At 38.3% G+C, this 16,909-nt stretch overlaps 3 protein-coding genes across 10 annotated transcripts; all 3 read left to right on the top strand.

Annotated features, from left to right (window-relative positions):
* The first annotated feature begins 864 nt into the window (after window positions 1-864).
* On the top strand, window positions 865-3,624 carry LOC121745454. The gene is made up of 7 exons (XM_042139369.1): window positions 865-939; window positions 1,027-1,071; window positions 1,211-1,305; window positions 1,538-1,674; window positions 1,773-1,832; window positions 2,234-3,327; window positions 3,404-3,624. The coding sequence occupies exons 2-7, from the start codon at window positions 1,031-1,033 to the stop codon at window positions 3,456-3,458; spliced, it is 1,482 nt and encodes a 493-aa protein (XP_041995303.1). The 5' UTR covers window positions 865-939; window positions 1,027-1,030; the 3' UTR covers window positions 3,459-3,624.
* A 2,811-nt stretch (window positions 3,625-6,435) lies between these two features.
* LOC121743414 (pentatricopeptide repeat-containing protein At4g20770-like) lies at window positions 6,436-7,753 on the top strand. The gene is made up of 2 exons (XM_042136715.1): window positions 6,436-6,543; window positions 6,784-7,753. Exons 1-2 carry the CDS (start codon window positions 6,535-6,537, stop codon window positions 7,216-7,218), a joined length of 444 nt encoding a protein of 147 aa, XP_041992649.1. The 5' UTR covers window positions 6,436-6,534; the 3' UTR covers window positions 7,219-7,753.
* A 2,856-nt stretch (window positions 7,754-10,609) lies between these two features.
* Window positions 10,610-16,396, top strand: LOC121745150. 8 transcript variants are annotated; one of them, XM_042138949.1, is made up of 5 exons: window positions 10,618-11,795; window positions 12,179-12,821; window positions 12,983-14,018; window positions 14,219-15,933; window positions 16,012-16,396. In XM_042138949.1, exons 3-4 carry the CDS (start codon window positions 13,089-13,091, stop codon window positions 14,417-14,419), a joined length of 1,131 nt encoding a protein of 376 aa, XP_041994883.1. In that variant the 5' UTR covers window positions 10,618-11,795; window positions 12,179-12,821; window positions 12,983-13,088; the 3' UTR covers window positions 14,420-15,933; window positions 16,012-16,396. The 8 variants fall into 8 exon arrangements, with proteins under 8 accessions (XP_041994879.1, XP_041994881.1, XP_041994882.1 ...); XM_042138948.1 differs by lacking the exons at window positions 12,179-12,821; window positions 16,012-16,396 and adding an exon at window positions 14,107-14,135 and having other exon boundaries at window positions 10,611-11,795; window positions 14,219-14,380; XM_042138951.1 differs by lacking the exons at window positions 12,179-12,821; window positions 16,012-16,396 and adding an exon at window positions 14,107-14,116 and having other exon boundaries at window positions 10,611-11,795; window positions 14,219-14,238.
* The last annotated feature ends 513 nt before the right edge of the window (window positions 16,397-16,909 follow it).

Below are 16,909 nucleotides of genomic sequence, written 5' to 3'. Positions count from 1 at the left end.
GATATTCTTTATAAATAGCTATAAGGCAATTTAGAGGTGCCTACAGTTTCGGAGCCGTCGGTTCCTGTTTTGGAAATTGCCAAATCGGAATCGAACCGCAAGGGGTTTCGCGGTTTCGGTTTGAAATCGCCCGAAACCGCCAGTTCCGACACGATTTTGGTTCTGAAATTTTGGAACCTGAAATTTTGGAACGTGAACCTAACCACAGTTCCAAAAGTGACAGTTTCAGTTCCATTTAAATCTCACGGTTTTGGTTTGGAACCACAACCGCCGGTTACGATTTCACGATTAACCGCTCGAATCGTAAACCTTTGGGCGTAAGGCATTGTGGATGTCTTTAGCATGGTTTTTCATTTATTTAATGAGATTTGCATAATATAATACCAGATTAGATCAATACTATTAATCGAATTATATATATTTTCTCCGTCTCACGAGAATATGCGCTCTTTCCTTTTTAGTCCGTTCCAAAAGAATATGCACTTTCTAATTTTGGAAAGTCTTATCTCTATAATAAGGTGTGACACATTCTCCACTAACAATATTGTAATTACTTTTTCTCTCTACATCTCTCTTACTTTACCAATTTTACATTAAAATTCATGCAGTCTCCAAAGTGCATATTTTTTGGGAACAGAAGGAATAATGTTTTAAAGAATTTTTTATTATACTTTTTATTTTAATACTCCTCAATAAGCGTTCAGTTACGCAAAAAGGCGAAATTATTTTTACAAAGTAAAAAGTCGGAGAATGGAGTACTTTTTTTATTTATTGTTATTTGTTAACTCCTGACTCCCTCCGTACTTAGTCATTTCCCTTTTAAGTGAAAATTATGGAATTTTAATAAATAATTAACTCTAATTAATCTATTCCTGATTGTAATTAACAAATTAATCTCTGGGACACCCACTCAAATAGGGCGTCACAACGCAAACACAGGTGAATTTCGCTCCTTTTCTTCAACCCAGATCGTGTTTTCTTTTTTATGTTTGTTTAATTGCTTACTATTTCCTGCAACAAATGCAGCAAAATGCTCGAACCAGACAAAAAACGAACTAAAGTCGAAGAGAGGTAACGTGTTGTTCATCATCTTTTTTATTATACCTTTAATTACTACTTGTTTGGATGATTAGATCATCAATACTCCACAGATAGACGAATAAAAATCGATTCTTAGGGCTAATTTCATTGTTTGGTTTTGTTGTGGCAGTTCTTCTGTTTCCGTGAACCCTAGAGAACAATTGGCGTCACAACCCTCTCTCCATTCCCCTGTCTCCCCTCTAATGGACGCATATGAAAACCCAGGTGATATTTCGCTCTATTCTTCTATTTCGATTCTGAATTGCAGATAGGTGACGGGTTGTTCATCATCCTCTTAATTGCTATAACTTTAATTGCTACTTGTCTGGATCATTAGATAATCAATATTAGACACTCTTAGGGCTAATTTCATTGTTTGGTGGCTTATTAGTTTCATTGATTCAATAGACTACATGGTAGAAGTTAATCTTGTTGTGTGATGAATAAATAATTTCAGGAGAAAGGCTGGGCCTAATGAGTCTCTTTACTCCGAGGCACATCGGTGATGACTTGAGCGACATACAAGATGATGAAGAGCTCATTTTTCTCACCCGCCAGCTCGAGTACTTGCAATTTAGATATCAAGTTCGAATGGTAAATTCAATTAACTAAGCCAGACACACTCACACACACACCCCCCTCATATTATAATCATAGTCAATTTAACTTTTGTTGCGATATTTTGATTCTAGAAGCATCTCATGGAGATGAAGAATCAAGAAAAAACGGAGATGAAGATTCAAGAAAAAACGGTAAATGATTTTACTCAAACATTAGATCAATTTGTTTGTGCATTAAGGAAAAAAAGAAATATATACTGTATGTGAGTGATGGATTTCTTGGTTGATTCTAAAGGAAGAAGATGGGCTATAGTTGTTGCAAATTGACATTGAATAGTTGTGTTTATATATGTAGTTAGTTTGTAAATAGGAAATGGCTTTTCTTCTTTTTATTTAATTACTACTACGACTACTTATTTGGCTCATCAATAGAATAGAACACATTCGTGTCTCATGCAATTCTTGGCAATAATTTTATTGAGCCTGAACTTTAGTTTATGATGGCATGATTAAATGGAAAATTTACTAATCCATTGTTTGATGGATAATTATTTCCGTTACTTGAGTAATATTTTTATGTTGTTTTCATTCAGCAACATATGGAGGGCGGTTTACGCTTCACAGTGCTTTGGTCTACCACCGAAGATACTTTGCACTATCATAGATTCGACGAGTTGGGCTTGAAGGATTGTAGTGATCGAGATCTTGTAATATCCGGATTTGAAAGAAATCTGGAACCGATTCCTGGTTGTGTGGGATTTTTCTGTGTGGGTGATACCTTGTTTATGGCTGGGGGCATGATTAGTATTGGAGAAGAAGAAAAAGTAAAGTGTGAACCAACAAACTGTTTGTGGTCTGCAGTGCCACCAAATGATGGTTCTCTATGCGAGTCTTGGACACTTTGCCCCGCTACTATGAAGGTAAAGCGATTCCCCTCCATTGTAGTCCCGTTACATGATGGCAGGATATTCATCTGCGGGGGCACAGCTGAACGAGAAGGTTGGGCTGAGTTGTACGACCCGGAAAAAGGAGAGTTGGATGCTAAGAACTTGAGTGTTTCCATGGGTGAGTATCCCCGTCCACTCAATGCCCTTGAATTGTATGATCCGGATAAACGAGAGTACTTGCCTGCTCCCAATCCCATGAGTATGTGTCCCCGTGCAATCTCTTGCTTTCAGTGGACCAATGAAGTTGTCATGGTATACTATCACCACTTGCTTTATGGTAGAGGAAAAGGACGTACCTTAGATTGTAAACCATCTCTCCTCTCTTACAACATTGCTCAAGACAAATGGGCTATATTTGCAGAAAACATCCCTCCGCCGTTATATGGTCGTGACATGGGATATAGGAACCTGGTATATGTGGGGGGCGACATTATATTCATTATCGACTATTCATGTGTTTGGTTCGTGTACGATCTGTCCTCCAAAGAGGAGGTGGGTGAAGTGTGCGTGGCGGGGCCTAGGGGTCAGAATAAGCAAGTGGTGGAAGCTTTCTATACCGGCAACAAAGATATTAGAAGTAGTAGCTGGGGCTTCTGCGTGTTCATGCGTATGGCTGGTAATAACTACTGTGATCTTGCATATGCTAAGGTCGAAGTCGTCCAAGGCATGGACGGGAGTTACATTTCTACAGTTCTAATGAAGGGCGTCCTGAAAATCGGTCCCTTTATTGACATTTATATGTAAGCGCATTGATTTGAATTTATTTTGATAATTAGTTATGTCCATAAATGCTGATATACTCATTTTTGTATGCAGATTCGGCGAGGAGGACAAGAAAGGGAAAGAGAAGATAGAGATGCTGGAGACATGAATCTTATCTTGCTGCATTATGTTTAAATTATTTTCGCTTTTATAGTAGACTAGTATAAGTGTTATTTTGAAAACCTCCCTCCACCATAACCATCTCAATGTTTCCTGTGAGTCCTATTCTAACTTTTACTTTTAAAACTGTCTGCCATATTTAGATTTCTGGTCTACCCTTTATTGTCTTTCATTTCCAATTTTGTATTTAAGCATAATATAAAAAATCTACCATAGCATAGAAAACAATATTAAAGAAACCATCTTATTTAGATAATTGGGTAACAAAGATGATATTTTTTTATAGATTGGACTAGGTTGAACAGTGCCAAAATACTAAATTTGTTAAATTTATTTAAATAGGTTTTGTATGTTGTTCAATATAAAAGTTAAACGACCTACTAAGGAGTAAAAGAAATTGTATGATGATCTAATGAAAAGTAGTATTATAAAAATATAAGGCTGTAAAGAATGTGTTTTGTCTTGTTATTATGTGATTAATATTGAAGCCTAACATCTTGAATGATTGAATGAAAATATGGTAAAATAAATTTATAATACTACTCAAATGCCTTATAAAAATATAAGGCTGTAAAGAATGAAAATATGGTAAAATCACTAAATATGTTCCCATCCATTGTCGATATTTCCTAGGAGTATATAAATTCCTTTGTCTTAATACACCAAGTGATAATATTATTTGGTGTGTCCAATTAACAATTTTTGACAAATGGTACTAAGAGCATCCGCAGCGGTGGCGAAAGTCGCCACCGCTGTCCGCGCCGTTGGCAAGGCGAAGGACCGCCGCCGCTGCAGCCGCGCCGCTGGCACGGCGCTGCTCGATGTATCGAGCACGTCCGTGCCAGCGGACGCACACGTGTCGCCCTCCCATTCGTCAACGGCATAGCCGTTGAGTTTAAAATTTTTTTATTTTTTTTTAAAAAATCGGTTTTTTAATTAAAAAACCGATAAAAAATAAAAAAAAAATTTCACTTCCCCAAAAAAATATATCCGTTTATAACCATTTTTTACACCTTTTTAATTTTTTTTTCATTTTTTTTACCCCATAAATACACACTTTCATCTATAAATATCCCCAATTTCACTCCCAAAAATTCACACTTTCACTACACAATTCTCATCATCATTCTCTCATCTCCATTCTCATCTTCAATCTCTCATATCCATTTTCATCTTCCTCTCACACCCTACAACACCACTATGTCCGGTCACGACGACAACCCAAGCGGCTCCCACGGTTGGAACCCCGAATGGTTCGGTTCGCAACCGTTTCCTAGTCCGGATACGGAATATTCGGCCCCTCCTCAAACCCAAGATTCGGGCGTTCCGGGTGGCTACCTGCCATACCCGGTCGACGACCAAGGTGGCTCCGATGGGCGATACGGGTGGACTCCGGAGCCTAGGCCTCCCGTCCCTTCCCAAACGCAGACTCCTCCATCTCGCGCCGGTGTCCGCACACCGTACTCACCGGCGGAGATGGATAGATTGTTCAAGTCGTACTTGGAAATCTCCGAAGATGCGGTGGTTGGCACGAACCAATCCGGCGATCACTTTTGGTGGCGCGTCTCTCGGCGGTACAATGCAAACCGGCCGCCGGGAACGATCGAGCGCAACGAGAGTATGGTGCGCAACTGCATCGGCCGAGCCAACGACGAAATTGGCAAGTTCAACGGCTATTTCCTCCAGGAGTCGCGGAATGCCGGGAGCGGGCGGAGCGAGGTCGACATCATCACTGCCGCGCTGAGCACCTACCAATCCATGAACGGTAAGTCGTTCAAGTACTTTAATGTTTGGCAGGAAACGAGGACGCACCTGAAGTATCTGGAAGGCGTAACATCCTCCTCTAGCGGCTCCTCCAAACGCTCACGGTCGGCATCCCTATCCGACGCCGGCGAAGAAGTGGCTAGCCAACTCGCCGAAGCTAACTTGGGTAGCCCCGACGCCGGACCAAGCGGTTCCCGACGCCGACCGCAAGGAAGGAAGAAGGCGGCGGCCGAACGCCGTCGCGCCGCGACTCCATCTGCCCACGCTCCCGAACCCGCACCCTATGTTCCACCTCCACCCCCGAACAACTCGTTGTGGACCCTTTTGGCCCAACTCAATATGGCCGATAGGTCAACTATGACCCCCACGCAACTTCAAACGCACGAGTCCATGATATTGGGTCTCCAAAAACAATTGGGGTTGGTGCCGCCGGATGCGTAGTCTTCCTCGGGTAATATTAGCCAATAATTATGTAATTTTTAATTTTTAGGAGTTTAATTATGTAATTTTTAATTTTTAGTATTTTAATTATGTAATTTTTAATTTTTAGAATTTTAATTATGTCTTTTTATTTTATTTGTAATTTGTAATTTTTATTGTGGTTTTTTTAATGAATTTTAGTATTATGAAAATGTTTTTGTGTAATTGAATTTTATATTAATTGTGCTCGTCCTTGCGGAAGAGCACAGTTGTGGGTGTTGTGCTCTTGCCAGAGAGCAGGCATGAATAGTACCGCCCGGGCCCACAACCGTGCCGCTGGCAAGAGCACGGTTGTGGGTGCTCTAATGGGCGTGAAGCTTCTCAAATCCATTAGTCAAAAAATGACTAGATTGACACACCAATTCATAATGTCAATTGATATGTCAAGACTAGATAATTTTTGTTCCATAAGTTTTAATTGTTCACTAAAATAAAAAAAAAAAAACTCACCAAAATTTCAATTATTTAAAACAAAACTTTGTCCAACACATTCACTATTTCAATTATGAAAAAACATCCTTTTACTAAAATTGAGACCTTTCAATGAACTCTAGTATATGAAATGTCCCATTCAACTCTCGGTTAAGAAAATGAAATATGTAGAATACGAAAGTTTTGAATCTTCACAAACGGATCCGAGTCCAACCCGACAGACAACCCGGTCCCCGCCCCTTTTAACTCGTCACAGACTTGCTCTCCAACACACTTTCAATTCAATCAGGTTCTCTCTCTCTCTCTACCCCTATCACCTCCTCTTTCATCTCTCTCCTCAAAAATCCTCCCATCACTCTAGGGTTTCTGCAAATCTCACCTCCATACCTATGAATAAGGTTTGTGGATTAATTGCTGGTTCTGTTCATGGATTTTTGATAATGTGGATAGATTTGTGTTGATGATGTTGTTGAGACTAGTCTTGTAGATATGTATGCCAGATTGAGAGATTGGATTTAGATTTGATCATTTTTAGGAGGATGGGATTGAGAAATGTGGTTTCTTGGAGTGCTTTGATCTCTGGCTATGCAAGAAATGGAAATTCTAGTGATGCTCTGATGCTGCTTGTTGAGATGCAGGTTCGAACCCGATTCGGCCGCCTTCGTGGGCGAGCTTCTTGCGTGCTCCGACCTCGGCTTCCGGAGGCTGGGGTCGGATTCGTCGTCCGGAGAGGGCTCCGGACGGATCACGCCGTGGAAACCGCGCTCGTCGACATGTACACGAAGTACGGCTCGTTGCTCCGCGCCCAGGCGCTCTTCGAGGGGGCGGGCGCCCGTGACAGGATCCTCTGGAACGCTATGATTGCGGGGTACGGTATCCACGGGCGAGGAGAGGAGGCGCTTTCAGTTTTCCGCCGAACAATCGGGGCGCCGGATGAGGAGGCGAAGGTGAAGATGCTGCGTAACCACAGGGAGAGGCTGGCTATTGCGTTCAGGATTCTGAAGACTAGGCGGGGGATTAGGCTGTTGTCTGTTGATCACGAAGAAGCTGAAAGTGTGTGGGGATTGGCATGAGGCGATCAAGTTTATGTTGATTGTTGCAGAGAGAGAGATTGCTGTGCCTGTGAGGGATATGAAGAGAGAAAGAAGGGGAGTTGTTCTTGCGGAGAGCAATGATTTGAGGAAGATGAAGACGAAGCGTGTTTGCGTTTTCCTCTTTTTTGTAGTAACACTAACATATACTCCCTCCGTCTCCTAATACATGTCTCGTTTTGTCAATCAGCCCAGCCCTTAGAATCGCAAATAGTGTTTCTGTGTTTTCTTGTTTACAGAGACTGAATAAGATTGAGAAAGAGACGATGGAGAAACAGAGTAGAGAAAGGAAAGAGAAACTAGGGTGTTGAAAATGAAATATAATTATGACCTCGGGAAACAGTGACCACATTTAATCCCATTTCTTGTTTGTGTGATTATTAGTTTAGGAATATATACTGATATTTGTTCTTCTTGAACAATGTTTTAAGGTAAATTACTGTAGTACTACTATTTAACTTTCATAGTATTTTATTTGTATAATAACATATATTATATCAACCAGTTAAATTATTAATATTTTGTAATTTTATTATTTTTAATTGTATAGTAGCATAATTGATTACTCCCTCCGTCCCATTTTATGAATCCCGATTGAAATATTCCATAAAAGGTAATAAGCCTCACTCTCCACTAATTTTTTTCAACTCACATTTTATTATAAAATTAATGTATAAAAGTATAACTCACATTCCTCTATTTTTTTCATGAACATTCCTTTACATGTCTTAAAACGTGTACCAAACTCAAATGAGACTCCTAAAATGAGGCGGAAGGAGTAATATTTTGCTAGCAATTATTCAACTCATATTTTATATTTGGTCTATCTGCCTATACATATCCATTTACTATCTTTCATTAATTTTGATAAATAGATTTCACATTCTACTCATATTATTTTACTACATAAAATTACTAGACACACATTCCTCTAATATTTTTCTTTTTTACATTTTAATACTATTAGAAACTAGTCAAATTAATAATAAATGGATAATAGTACTTATTACAAAAGCATTGCACATTTTGGCGTATTTATTGTTAAATTTCAGCACCGGCTCATTTCGATTTTTAGTTCCGTCCTTGGGTGCCGTGCCGTGCCTCGATCTATCCCATGCCAACGCGCATCAACAATCGTATTGTTGCTGAATAGAGTTTCAAGATTCGAATCTCACCAGCAGCAATCGCCTCATCTTCTGCAGCCGAGAGCCTGGTTTTGGTTGTCTTCCAAAAGTCTGTCGTATTCTATTCGAGCAGTAGATCTGTTGTGCAGCAACGTGACCTTCTGTCAAACTAAAACCTCCTTTTTTTAGCTTTGAAGCACCAGTGTTGCTCCTCACTCACTTTGATCAATTTTTTAATGTAATGATTCAATGTCAAGAATGCCAAGAACAGAGAAAAGGTATAAAACGACAACAGAGGGGACTGGACTGGTAATGCAATATAGATCATCGTTGATTAAGGGAAAATGAGAATAAATGCAATATAGATCATCGTTGATTAAGGGAAAATGAGAATAAGCAAACTGGAAATGCAGTTTCTGTATGTAATGATGCAGAAAAGCCTACGAGAATACCCGGACACTATTCACTTATTCAGCTAGCAAAGGGACTTCATGCCATTACCCAATAGTTACTAGTATAATTTACAATCACGTCAGAAATTTTTAGTCTACATTACAAACTGTTTATCCATTAGCATAAACTATAATTCAGATGAAAAACAACACAATTTAATCTCGCCGCAAACAAACTGGAAATTATGAGATTAAGCCCAAAACCCATCACAACAAAATTTTAAATTTCTAATCTTTCACAACAAAATCAACACTGAGAAGACACTAAACTAATCTTTCACCACAAACCATCTCACGTCATACTAAGAAAAACAACAATAACATCAACTTGATATTCTTTCAAAAACATAAGCATCAGCGATAACAAATGCAATAATATAATCGTTGTAGGGGAAATGAGAACGCTAAATCAGACACAAACAAACTGGAAATCATGTGACAAACATTAAGAAAAACATAAACATCGGCAATAACCCTTTCTAGACAACATATCCTATCATTTTACTATGAGGGGAAATTGCCCCATACATACAAAATGTTTCATTAGTGTTTCAAATTGATACAAAAAGTTTCAAGTAAGCATGTACCATACAAAATGTTTTGTTAGTGTTTTAAATTAATACCAATAATTAACACAGTTAGTTTTTCTGTTAATATCAATTTTCATTCATGAGAAAGACTTTGAATCAGTTACAAACATAAGAATAAAATTCAAACACAGTTACAATCTTTGTCAACCAAACAAAAATTTCCACACTAAAACGTCACTCATGATCTTGAAAATACAGCAACACCTTAAACATGGTTATGACAGCAAGTATTACAGCAGCACCTTAAGCATGTTTTGACAGCAAATATTATTACTTCACTTGCTACAAGCATCCCAAACACTTTGTTCATTATTAATAGAGCTGCATCTTGTCTTTAAACTCATGAACATGGGGCATCAAAATAATTGATTAAAAGGAAACAAATTCAAACACAAAATTAGAATTGGTTTCATCTGAAGAAGAATTTGAAGCTGACTAAACTGATCATCCAAGAATCCCTCGCAAAAGAGACCATAGAGGTTCATGTTCTTAAATTTCCATCCAAAAACTAAAATAACTTGATTGAAAACACATGCAGAAGCAAACACTTGAGTAGAAGTGTAAAAGATGAGAATTTTAAACAAAAATTCCTATGTTGTTTCAATAGAAGTTCACGACATGTTGAACTAGATTCCTACGTTTCAAACAAAGCAAAATTGAAAATTTTCTATGCTTCAAAGTAAGAAGATTACCTTGGAGAAGTTCCAAATTTTTTTTTTGGAGCGGACAATTGGAAGTATTATACTTAGTATGGTTCATCTTCTTAGGATTACCCTATTTATTTTGTTATTTACTTGAATAAAACATAATAGTTAACGGTGTTAATCAATTAATGAAAAATGTATTAATTTTAAAACACTAACAAAACATTTTGTATGATACATGCTAACTTAAAACTTTTTGTATCAAATTGAAACACTAATGAAACATTTTGTATGTACGAGAAAATTTCCCCTTTACTATGATCATCACATCATTACTTACACAACGAACTAACAAAAACATAAGCATCAGCAATAACTCTTTCATACAAGGATACATGATGAATCAAAAGCTAAAACAATGTAACATGATCCATGAAGCAACCAATTGATTTAGGGCAAATGAGAAACAAATTGGAATCAATGTGATTAAGAATATAAACAAAAATGTGAAGAATAAGGGAGGAAAGATGATTAATCCAAAAAGAGAATCCGGAGAGGAGATGTTTGTTCGTTCCTCCTTAAAATTAGTAGAAACCAATTGGCCGGAGGCGGGCTGCTAGGAGAGATTGAAACAAGGACAACACTGTATTACTGTGATTTATTAAGTTGAAACACGATTAAGCATGAAAATTTGGACTTGAGGCTGCTTTTTCTAAATGTGGAAAATGAAAAGTTCTCATCGGAAAGTTCACTTTTTTTCAATATATCTATAATCTATTGCTACTTTCCAAAAAAAATTCTATTTCAGCCCATTCCTTAAATTTGTTCCTGGGTGTAGATGTAGACTTTTAATGTGCCGTCTAGAAATTCGCATCTGGTTATTATTTTCGTTTTTGTTTAATTTTAATTGATATGCGAATGTGCTGAGAGATTTGTTGATTAAATGTGATAGGTTTTTTATTAGAGAAGCTGAGATATTTGGGGAGGAGAAGGTGGAATGTTGAATTAGATTTAGGGATTGTGCCTGAGGATTTTGATTGCCATTGGTTGTATAATGGAGTCTGCGATGCCTGAACCGCGGGGGAGAAAACGGAAGAATCGTGATTTGGAAAGCACAGAGGGGCGTGATGGGAAGAGAATAATGTCGACGAGGTCATTAAGGCTCGAGGGAAGATAAGTGCGGAAATTTTTTAAGGGAAGTGGGTTGTTTTCGGGGAAGATAATGTCTCACGACTCAGGTTTGTCTCGGGTAAACTATGAGGATGGAGATTTTGAGGATTTGGATAGTGGTGAAGTGAAGGTTATTATAGTGGAAGAATGTGATTTGAATGAGAAGAAAGAGAGATTGGACAAGTTACTGCCAATTAAAGATGTAAATGGAAAGTTGAGAAGACGCTAGAGCCAGAAAAATGTGAATCAAGTTGATTAGAGGAGTGGTGAAGCTGCCGCAGACTTGGTAGTAGAGAACAATGATGATGGTAATAGCAATGCAGATGCCGATTCCTCAAATGATTCATGTGAGGATACTCGAGATCAAGACAGACATACTTGTTCCACCTCCAGAGTTGCCTCAGTCTTCTGGGCATATTGGTGTTCCCACCTCCTCTCTGAACATATCATTTAGTGTTCTGCTGTTTTGTAGGAGCACTAAATTGCTTTGTCGTTGTTGGACTCCATTCCTGTTGCTATGTTGCATGTTTTGAAGAGGCTCTCATCAGAAGGTTCAGAGCTGGCATTAAAATGCATGAGGTACCCCACTAAAATTTATGTTATGATTTCAATATGTATCATGAGTCTTGATCTGTTTTTTCATACTCCTTTTTTTGGGTGGGCTAGAGGGTAGCGGGGTTGTATAAATATTTATGCACAATAATCTTGTTTATTCTTTCCCTGTTTGCTAGTGCTGTCTTCATACAAGGGACTGGAATCTAGAAATTGTGCTTCATGTCAGCTTTGCATTAGCTATTAAATTAATTTCCTATCGTTGGAATATGTTGTGTTGGTTACTTTGGAACTACTATCCTGACATTTACTTTTTCAAACATTTTGGTAAAAATGATCTTGTTTGTCTGTGTGCTTGTTTAAATTATTCTTTAGCATCTACTTGCTGTGTATCAAACACACTGTTATAGGTGCTTGGACTGGACCTTACTGGACAACTTAACTTGGCCACTGTACTTGGTCCATTACCTAATGGTGATGAATCCCAAAAATGGCCCTGACTGGAAGGATTTTTATGTCCATTCGCTGGAGAGAGAGGAAATTAATTGTTTTGCAGATTTTGTGTGATTTTATTTTGGATGCTGAAGAACTGAGAGCAGAAATGGATATGCGTGAAGAATCAGAAGTAGGAAGACATGGATACGAATACTGTGGTCAAACCTACTGGTGCATCCAAAAGACATCCTAGAGCCTCTGGGTTCAAGGATAGAGAACAAGATGCATATGAGATGAAGTCTTCTATTGATAGGCATTCTATTCAAGTAGGCGGATCGGAAAGTTCTGCTGATGATGATGCTAATGGTGATGAATGTCGCATCTGTGGCATGGATGGTTTGCTGCTTTGCTGTGATGGATGCCCATTGTCCTACCACTCAAGATGCGTGGGACTTAACAAGATGCATATGCCTGAAGGTTCATGGTAGTATTGCCCTGAGTGTAAAATAAAGGCGACTGAACCAAAAATTTTGCAAGGAACAACCTTACGAGGAGGATATAATTTTGGTGTCTATCCATATGGACAAGTATTTGTTGCTACATGTGACATCTACTTGTGTATGTTTCTAATTTTGACTTGAAATTTTGTTTGTGCCCATGTGGAATTTGGTCTGTTCTCTTCTCCTTGGCATTATCTGAGGTTTCTCAGCTGCCTCTTCTAATGTGATAGTTTATTATCTTCACTAATATGCTTTGATTTTTCTGGAATATATGTGCAGATTGAAGGCCTCAGTTGACTCTGAAATTTGTCTGAGATACTACAATAGACGCGACATTCCTAGGGCTCTCCAAGCAGAGCATGTTGCCATATATTCAGAAATATGCATGGGGGTCGTGCAGTATTGGCAACTGCCTGAGGAAATTGTACCTCTCAATAAGATGACTGAAGTCGGTGTACAATTAACAATTGAAATAGAAAGTGGTGTATGTACCGATCATGTGGATAATCTGTTGGACAATTCAACTGTGAAGACGACTGAGGTTGAGAACACTGGAAGTTGTATCAGCACTACTAGTGCAGCAGATACGACTGTTTCAAGTCTTATGAACTGTGTTCCTGAACCTGTCCAATGTGTGAACACTTCGGATAAGGTGGCCAAACCTGTTCAGTTGGGTAACACAGATTATGCTAAAGAGCAATATGGTATTATTGTGAACACCAATGGACCCACTTCCTACAGTGGCTTAATGGGTCAGCCTACTGATACCAATGATTTGAGCCAACAAAGCACTTCAAATGTGACAGAAGTTGTTGCCCACTCAACAAGAAACCAGAGCAATTATTACAGTGGTCCAAGCAGCTATGTTTCTCAAGAAGCCAAAATTTCCAATTCGTTCCTGGAACTTAACAATATGGTGGACAAGCTGTTGTATCAAAATTCATGTGATGGTTGCTCATACATGGGGTCTTCCTTCAAAACATGTGGTTATATAAATAATTATTTGCATGGAGATCTCGCTGCTAATTTGGCTAATTATTTGAGATCCCAAGGGAGAGATGTGGTAAGCAAGAGAGGATGCTATTGCTTATTAAATGCAGCTGCTTCAAATGCCAACAGAAAGGTACTTGCTGGTGTTCGCTCTATGAAGAAGGATGGGAGGCTTCCTGGTGTCGCAACATATATTATGTTTATGGAGGAGAGCTTAGGTGTTCTACTTATTGGTCCCTTCCGTAGTGACACTTTCAGGAAAAGATGGCGCAAAGAAGTTGAACAAGCCACTGATTGCATTGCAATAAAAGTAGTTTTGCTTGAAGTAAGCATCTTTATTTTTGTACCCATCATCAGGTTACTGGTCCTACTTAATAGTAGTAGTTGTTTAGCTATAAGAGACATAATTGCAGGGACTCAAGGGTAGGTGTTCCATCATCAGGTTACTGATTCCTCCTGAAGTTGACAGATTTTGCTTGTCGAGAATTGTAGTTTAAATGCTCAACCCACGCTTTCTGTTTACAGCTTGAGCATAATGTGTCTGGAGATTGGATAAAGCTTGTTGATAATGGGTCAACTCAATCTTCTACCACTCAGAAGCGCAGACCAGGAAGGCGTGGCCGGAAACCTTCTGGTGCAGTGGAAGTTGCAACATCAACTGATTTCACCTGGTGGAGAGTCAAAGCTTATGTTCCAAAGATGCGTTCTGCCTTGGTCAATGGTTAGAAAAGCAGCCCGTCAAGGTAATGTGTTGGACATTTTTTTCGCGGAGAAGTTCCATGCTGGTTGTTTCTGTATATGATTTTGTGGAAATCCATAACTGTATCTGAAAAAGATACACCTGGAATAAATTATGTTGACGGATATGAAACTCCAAAAATTAGCAGACAGCTTATATGGAGGTCAGCAGTTGAAATGAGTAGGAACATAACATGGCACAATTAGCTCTCCAGGTGCATCGCACACTCTCTATGAGCAGTACAGTATATTCAGGCAATAATTTCTTACGAAGAATTTGAGCATAATGCCAAAAACGAAGCTCAAGTGGAAAGTGCGCATTTTTGTCCCACGAAAATAGAATGGTGGTGGGAATAATATGAAAATATCCTACATTCGTCAATTCTATTGTCATAAGATGCAGTCTCCTAGTAAAGAAAGTTGTTGTGGAGTCGAAAACCAGATAAAAATGGAAGTGCACTTCACTTCAACTCCGAATGGGATTAGGGCGGAGCTGTTGCACATTCAAATCAACGTCTTCAAAATCCGACAGAAGAGGATTAGGGCAGAGCTTCATAATCCATTCCATCTTTTACATCTATTTATTCTGGGGTTTTTTCATTGAAATCAGCTTTTTTCCTATTAGTTATACTAGCATTAAGGGCGTGTTCGGTGTTTATTAATTGAGCTGGAGAGAGATAAAACTGGATAGAATTGAATGTTATGGGGCCATTTCAGTTCAGCATGATCGGACAAAACATGATCGGCAATCAGTATATCTGAAAATCCAGTTCAGCATGATCGGACAAAACATGTCGAGGTGGATCGACATTTCATCAAGGACAATATAGAGGCCAAGACGGTAGAACTTCCTTTTGTGAGATCTGAAGATCAGTTGGCGGATATACTCACGAAAGCTGTCGATGCAAGAAGCTTCCATGAGGTATTGGGCAAGTTAAGTATCGGTAATCCCATTACTTAACTTTTGTGCTATGACGTATTTTGTGCTATGACGAAGATCATGAATCTTTCCTATGAGAGGATTTACTTTGCACTTTAGAGGAGTGGCTAGAGGATAAACTATTAGGAGATGAGGATAGGAGTATGAGGAGTCAAAGAATCCGAAAATACTGTGATAGTAAGAACAAAAAAATGGATTGGGTGAAGGATATAATGGAAGATTTTAACAATGTGCTTGGCTCCATCACTAATGGCCTCGGAGCCATACACCGAGCAAAAGCCGTCCACGGAAATTTGTTGAAAGGTGTCGCCATAAAAAGCACACGATCTCCCCAAAGCACAAGACATGATACTTTGAAAGGAATACTTTTCGACATGAAGGGATATCCGAGAAACGTTGTTCCAAGTGAGAAGTTAGCACTCCAACAATCAGATAACATTGAGGATCTCAAGAAGCTAGTGAAAAGGGTTTTCTTTTATCCATTTGAGGAATCTAATCCTCCTATCCAGAAATCCTTTTTGAGAGAGTATGACAAGTTGTGCTTAATGCAGCTACAAACAAGGTAAATTTAGTTGCCCATTTATTATAATATTACAAATTATACCATTTGCTTACTTTTGAATTTTATATTTTAATGTAGGCTATCAACTAGAACCACCGAGGCTGGTTCTCTAAAGGGAACTTAGGGTCTAAACTTGACGATATTTTGGCCCCAGAAAGAACAAATAGTTTTCATGAGTAGGGTGTATCGCCTACTATATCATGAATTACCAAAGCCAAAACATGGTGGTAACCTATTTGTTGTATACTATTTTCGTGATTGGAACTGGAGTACAAAAGTTTCGAAACATAAAGATAAAACTTGTAGGGATGTCTTCAATTTCAATCATGGGAAGGTTGGTGACGAGGAGCCTTATGATAGACATTCTTCTACGCATTCGATGGATAAACTCCGATTTTGGAGAAATTGTATTGAGCATGTAAGATTAATATATATATATATATATATATAGGGTTTTGATCCATGCAAAACCATTCTTAATACAAAAATGCAGAACCAAGCATACAAAAGTCATTTTTAGGTCATTGTAAGCTTATTTTTACGTCATTATAGTAAGGATGACATGAAATGATCTTAACATGACCTCAAACCCAAAGTTTATAATATGACATAAAACTGCTTTACAATGACCCTCCGTGTTTTTGTTTAATTATTGACCATTGGATTGCCAAATCTCATGGTCAGGATTTGGTCTGGATTTTGTATTGAGATCAAGTTTTGTATTGATCATTTTCCTATATATATATATATATATATATAGGTTAGTGATCAAGATATAATTAATTTTAAGTGTATAACTAGAGAACAAATCTCACCCACTCATTATCTTAATCCAATGACCAAGATAAGTAAGCATTTTTAGTTAATAAAAACTGCATAGGGGTATTTTAGGAATCAACTTTATTCTCATATTTTTACATACACACTATTCACACTCACACACAAACACACACTCTCTCCTTCTTTCACGAAAGAG

The sequence above is a fragment of the Salvia splendens genome, chromosome 8 (genome assembly GCF_004379255.2).
Source record: "Salvia splendens isolate huo1 chromosome 8, SspV2, whole genome shotgun sequence".
Lineage (NCBI taxonomy): Eukaryota > Viridiplantae > Streptophyta > Magnoliopsida > Lamiales > Lamiaceae > Salvia > Salvia splendens.
The sequence above is the reverse complement of the archived record's forward strand: the minus strand, read 5'-3'. Positions and strand labels throughout refer to the sequence as shown.

Coding starts and splice junctions, on each gene's coding strand:
- LOC121745454 (XM_042139369.1), top strand. CDS start 1,031: ATGCTCGAACCAGACAAAAAACGAACTAAAGTCGAAGAGAG. Junction 1,072..1,210: donor CGAACTAAAGTCGAAGAGAG/GTAACGTGTTGT, acceptor TTGTTGTGGCAG/TTCTTCTGTTTCCGTGAACC. Junction 1,833..2,233: donor TGAAGATTCAAGAAAAAACG/GTAAATGATTTT, acceptor GTTTTCATTCAG/CAACATATGGAGGGCGGTTT.
- LOC121745150 (XM_042138944.1), top strand. CDS start 11,734: ATGTTGCATGTTTTGAAGAGGCTCTCATCAGAAGGTTCAGAGCTGGCA. Junction 11,796..12,982: donor CTGGCATTAAAATGCATGAG/GTACCCCACTAA, acceptor ATATATGTGCAG/ATTGAAGGCCTCAGTTGACT. Junction 14,019..14,218: donor TAAAAGTAGTTTTGCTTGAA/GTAAGCATCTTT, acceptor TTCTGTTTACAG/CTTGAGCATAATGTGTCTGG.